General features: G+C 39.1%; 1 protein-coding gene across 1 annotated transcript; it reads left to right on the top strand.

Annotated features, from left to right (window-relative positions):
- The first annotated feature begins 3,012 nt into the window (after positions 1-3,012).
- On the top strand, positions 3,013-5,619 carry LOC125223891 (receptor-like protein kinase FERONIA). Its single transcript, XM_048127201.1, has one exon. It carries the CDS (start codon positions 3,013-3,015, stop codon positions 5,392-5,394), a length of 2,382 nt encoding a protein of 793 aa, XP_047983158.1. The 3' UTR covers positions 5,395-5,619.
- The last annotated feature ends 772 nt before the right edge of the window (positions 5,620-6,391 follow it).

Raw genomic sequence — 6,391 nt, 5'->3', positions numbered from 1 at the left:
ACCTTTTCCAAAAGAACGAACGGTAGAAACAAGGAATTAGTCTTGATTCTTCAATAATCTCTTGAATTTCACTTGAATTCTTCTCAATTGATGAAGAAATATTGAAGAAAACTTGAAGAAAACTTGGAGAGAGTGGGGGAGAGGTTTTCGAAAATTATGAGGAGTGGGAGGCGCCGGTTTTTGATCTCTAGTGTTTAGGATCTCACATGTATTTATAGAGTGCAAATAATAATATCCCAATAATTAAATAAATAAAAGATTTGGGAGAGATATTGGGGAAGTGGCGTTAATTAGTTGAGAAGTAAGAGGATTTTCGAATTTTGTAGGCTATTTTAATAGCCTATAATTAATTCAAATATTTCACGGAGTAGAATAATATATCACGGAGCAAGAAAAATAATTAAATACTCCCCATTTTAGTAGGAAAAGTGGCGTGATTTTCCAATCTTCAAAAGGAATTCAAAAACAAATCCTAATTTAATTAGGATATGCAATATCTTCTTAGATTTGGCAAGATATGCTAGGATATTTTAGTATATTTATATTTATTCATGGAAGAGAATAAATAAGTGATCAAATAAATAAATAATTCCCTCTTCTCCAAAATATGAGATTTTCGAAAATCTCATGGGAATAATCAAAGGTGGAGTTCGAAAATTCCATGTAGGAATTATAGAGTATTTGGACTTTGGATTTAATTTGGATAATTATGCCAAACAAATAATTAAATCCAAGAAAAATAGGATTTCTTCTCCAAATAAAAATAGGAGGGATCGAATAATTCCACATGATTTAATAATGCTCCTATTAAATTCTCACTCATCCCTTAGGAAAATAATTCACCCAAATTATATTTCTCCGCATCAAATATTCACACCCAATCAATCATCTCCTTATTTCCTCTTCTTTTCCTCAACGCATTGACCTTTCAACGGCCACGTCATATTTTTCCCATTTTTGACTATTCAATAGCCACGTCAACATTTCAACAAGTTGACTATTCAACTTAATCTCCATTCTCATACGCAATTAGGTCACAAAGACACCATAGAATTAATTACTCATCAAAAATTCACACATCATAGCATTTAAGGCATTTAATGCAAAAATTTTATAACCCAAAAATTAGGGTTTGAAAAAGTGGGGCGTTACATACTCCCTCCGTCCCGGAGTATTAGACTCACTTCTTTTGGGCACATGATTTAAGGAATTGATATTTAAATAGTTAAAGTGGAGAGAGTAAAGTATGAGAGAGGGAAAAAGTAGGGGAGAGAAGAGAGAAAAAAATAGGTGGAGAATAAAATAAGATAGATGCTTTTTGCTAAAAAAGGAAATGAGTCTAATATGTTGGGACATCCCAAAAAGAAAAGTTGGTCTAATACCTTGGGACGGAGGGAGTATGTTTTTTTTAAATAAAGTGGTTGCATTTTCTCCGTATTCGTGTCGAAATTTTAATTCCTTAAATTATTTAATTTGGTGATTTTGTGAATTTTTATTATTGTGGATGTCTGTCGGGATGTCCGCCATTGTGCAGTGGGATGTCCTTATGACGTGACAGGAGGTGTTTTTGGGAAGTCCGTCGGGACATCCGTCCCACTGTGGATGCTCTAACAGTTCATATGAGTAGGATGTTATAACTTGATAAGTCTTTAGGGAGTGTAGTGTTCCCCTATATATAGGGGTGTCGAAACGGGTACCCGCGGATACCCGCACCCGACGAGTCGGGTACCCGCTACCCGTTTCGGACAAAATGGCAGTCCCGATACCCGTCCCGCAGTGAGTCGGGTATAACCCGATACCCGAGTCGGGTATCCCGCACCCGACGCTGCGGGTACCCGACCCGCAACATTTTTTTTTTAAATCTTATTTTTTTCATATATTTTTTTTAATATTAAGCTTATTACTAACTGAATGAGTATTGTTTTTAGTAGGAAAATGATTCAAGTTCTTTTGTTTCTATGAGGTATCGATCTATATACTATCAAAACATTTTGAAATACAATTTTCACGTATTGCAGAAAGAGATGGAAGAAATGACTAAGAAAGTCTATTCATGGTAAATCAATAATTCAGATTAGCAAACATATGTCTGAACTTTAATTTTGATGGCTAACTGGTATAGTGGTACACTGTTATTGATGCTTCTTCTTATATGTTCTTTATGCCAAATCCTCCATTAAAAAGGTTTGTAAATATTTATGATAACTGGTATTGGAAGAAATTGTGGTCACTTAAAATTAAAAATTAAAAATTATAAAATATTAATATACATATCGGGTATTTCGGGACTATCGGGATTACCCGGTCGGGTATCGGGATACCCGATACCCGCAAAACCCAAAATAATTATACCCGACCCCGCCCCGTGTCCCGATTCCGTCGGGTAATGGGTACCCGATACCCGCCGGGTATCGGGTCGGGTTCGGGATTACCCGTTACCCGCTACCCGTTTCGACACCCCTACCTATATATAAGAGATTTATTTATATAGATTAATGTGAATTTTCATTTTGGTCTATCCATCAATATTAGTTTCATTCCCTCTGTCCCATAAAAATATATGCACTTTCCATTTTTGTTCATCTCACAAAAATATGTGCATTCCATTTTTAGAAAATTATATCAATTTAATAATATAGGTTTCACTATCCACTAACACTACTTTAAGTTATTCTCCTCTTTGTTACTTTACCTTACCTTTCTTCTCTATCTTTCTTGCTTTACTAATTTTTTCTTAATTTTCGTATCATTGCCTAATAATTTTATAAGACAAAGGAGTATTAGAAATAGAAAGTTCTTGGATAATAATGTGAAGAACATGTGCCGGAGTAATTATTAGTCTCAGATGACATGACCGTACATTCCTATTGGAAAGAACTGTTCATATAAAGAAGTAATTGACTTGGAAAGTCTTTGGCGTCAATTGTTATCTATTTCATTTCAATTTCATTTCAATGCACTGCACATTTTATTGAGAGAAGTTAGATACTTCAGCTTTATCTCACTATAACGATGATGTCCCACGCACTTTTCTTCTTCTTGCTCATCTCTATATATTCAACAGTCAAAGTCAGCAGCGCCTCTACACCGGCGTACACCGCCACAGAACTAATCCTCCTTTGCTGCGGTGCATCAACAATCACAACCGACATCAGCCACCGGAGTTGGGACAGCGATCAAGGTTCAAAATACGTACCATCAAACGCCCCCTCCATCTCTTCAGCTTCTGATGCTTCCACTATGGAATCTTCGGTTTTTGCAGTCCCTTACAAGACTGCTCGTGTTTTCCACTCCCCTTTGACATACACTTTCCCCCTCAGTGGAGGCCAGAAATTCATTCGCCTTTACTTTTACCCCAACATTTATTCCAACGTCGACACTAATCCATCTTTATTTTCTGTCAAGGCGAATGCCTTCACCCTCTTTCAGAACTTCAGTGCTTTCCTTCATTCCAGACATATACAACAACCTGCTTTTATGATTGAATTCATTGTTAACATTGGAGCAACCCAAACACTTGAATTAATCTTCACCCCTAATCCAAACTCTTCTGCTTTTGTAAATGGAATCGAAATTGTGTCTATTCCTGATAAACTCTTCACCCCTAATTCAAACTCTTCTGCATTTGTAAATGGAATCAAAATTGTGTCTATTCCTGATAAACTCTACTTCGGGGAAGAAGGCGAGCAAATGAATTTTGAGAATGGCTTGTTTAATGGCATGAATGTAGGCGGCGGTAGGGTTGCAATAGAAGAAGATAGTGGCATGTTTCGGGGCTGGAGTCCTGATGACGACTACATATTCTGCTGCGATAATGGGTGGACGCCGCATAACGAGGGAATTGTGATCAAGTACAACAACCGCACTCCTGCCTGTACTGAAGTATACACCTCTGCTAGAACAATGACCAACATCAGCTTAAGTTTAGAGTGGGCATTTCCCGTTGATTCTCGATTCTTCTATCTGCTCCGCTTCCACTTCTGTGAATTTGTGTGGGGGATTGAAAAGGCATACCAAAGGGTGTTTCCTATAGCGATCAACAATCAGATAGCAGATATTGAAGTCGACGTCTTCTCCTTGGCCGGCGGCCGTGATATTCCCATCTTCAGAGACTACATAACATGGGTTCCTGATGATGGATATCGTGGAAGGCAAGATCTGTTGCTATCTTTGGGTTACACTGGTTTTAACGCGTTTCTAAATGGCTTACAAATTTTCAAACTCAATGGTTATAAACGAAGTTTTGCAGCATCCAACCCTCAACTCAAGATCCATCGACTGCCAGCGTCAGTAGCGGTGAACCCGACAACAAAGCAGAAAAACCATGTTGTGATTTACACTGTGGTGAGGAGTGTTATCAGCATAGTTGTGGTGGTTACAGCGGTGATGTTCTTGATTATCCGGCGGCAGCGGAAAGTGAAGAACGCGGGCACGAGGTCCACTGAGGAAACTAGTGGATCAGCCGTCTCCCTAACTTCAGATATATGCAGATACTTCTCCCTCAACGAGATCAAAACTGACGACAACTTTGTCATCGGCAGGGGAGGCTTTGGCAACGTTTACAAAGGCTATATCGACAACGCAGCCACCACCGTCGCAATCAAAAGGCTCAACTCCACTTCCAACCAAGGCGCTAGCGAGTTCCTTACCGAGATCGACATGCTCTCAAAGCTTCGCCACCGGAACCTAGTCTCCCTCATCGGCTATTGCGACGACAAGGGAGAGATGATCCTGGTGTACGATTACATGGCTCACGGCACCCTCCGCAACCACATCTACAACTCCGAAAACTCACCCTTAATGTGGAAGCAGTGCCTCCAAATCTGCCTTGGGGCTGCCAAGGGACTGGACTACCTCCACAGTGGCACCAAGCACTCCATCATTCACCGCGACGTCAAGTCTACAAACATCCTACTTGACGAGAAATGGGTGGCAAAAATCTCGGATTTCGGACTCTCCAAAATGGGACCAAAAACTGATTCATTCACCCACATCAGCACCAACGTTAAAGGCACATTCGGATATTTAGATCCAGAGTACTTCTCGACGTGTAAACTGACGAGAAAATCTGATGTGTATGCTTTTGGAGTGGTTTTATTCGAAGTTGTATCGAGAAGAGGTGCAGTGGACATGAGACTTGAGGAGGAGAAACATAGCCTAGCCGGATGGGCTCGGCATTGCATACGAGAGGGAAAATTGGATGCGCTGATTGAGAAGAGCTTGATGGTGCAGATTTCAGAAGGCTGTTTGGAAGCGTTTGTTGGAATTGCAGGAAGATGCTTAGATTTGCAGCCACATCAGAGGCCTGATATGGGAGATGTAGTTAAAGGCCTTGAGTTAGCCATGACTTTACAGCAGGAGAAACATCAAGTTGAAGAAGATGTAACTGCTTGATCAGTCTTAACAATATTCAATATAGTAAGATGTACTTGAAGGGCTTCCTCATATAAGTTTGGAAGATATTTAGGACCTCTTGGGAGTGTATATGTTTGAATTGATTCACTTCTCCATTCAGCTTCAATTGTAGATGGAGCAAAATCTTGAGATTTATAGAGTCACCCTATAGATGTGGGCCGCTCAATAGCAACTTTAGCTCATATACCTTGTTTATAGCGATCAATAAGCTTTTCTCAACACGTTGTTGCTTTTAAAGAGTTGACAACAATTAAAATTTTAAAAATGTCGATGTAGCACTCGAAAGTCCTATACTTAACTGAATAAGCACTACCACTAATGATCATTTATAAACAATATAAGACGCTATTTCTAAAGCCTTATTAATTAGCACTTCAGCTATGGGTTTTAGGTCACAACGCAAGAATTTTCTATTCGCGTCAAATTGAAATGGCGTTTCCGTTTGATCTTGTCGAAGAAATCCTCTGCCGCCTGCCAGTGAAATCTCTGAAGGGATTCTGTGCCGTCGCACAGACTTAGCTTGGGGCACTTTATTTTAAAGTGAGAGAAGAAGAAAAAGTAGTTGAAATAATGTACTCCCTCCGTCCGCGAATAGGAGTCTCATTCATATCCGGCACAAATTTTAAGAAATGTTAAGAAAAGTGGGTGGAAGAAAGTTAGTGGAATATGAGTAACACTTGTATATATAAATTTTAAATGATATGTGAGTGGAGTGAGTTAGTGGAATGTGAGGTCTGTTTACCATTTATAGTAATTATGAACTGGGACTCCTATTCACGGACGGACCGAAATGAAAAACCGAGACTCCTATTCGGGGACAGAGAGAGTAGTTGATAGTATGACCTATAAATGATAAAGTAGAAAAGAAGAAGAATAGGTTTCATAAACGGATATATATACTATTTGTATGGACAGACAAAAAAGAAAATTAGGCCTATTTCCATGGAACTGAGGGAGCACTAATTTATTAAAGATA

This window comes from Salvia hispanica, chromosome 4 (assembly GCF_023119035.1).
Source record: "Salvia hispanica cultivar TCC Black 2014 chromosome 4, UniMelb_Shisp_WGS_1.0, whole genome shotgun sequence".
Classification (NCBI taxonomy): Eukaryota; Viridiplantae; Streptophyta; class Magnoliopsida; order Lamiales; family Lamiaceae; genus Salvia; species Salvia hispanica.
The sequence above is the reverse complement of the archived record's forward strand: the minus strand, read 5'-3'. Positions and strand labels throughout refer to the sequence as shown.

Coding starts and splice junctions, on each gene's coding strand:
- LOC125223891 (XM_048127201.1), top strand. CDS start 3,013: ATGATGTCCCACGCACTTTTCTTCTTCTTGCTCATCTCTATATATTCA.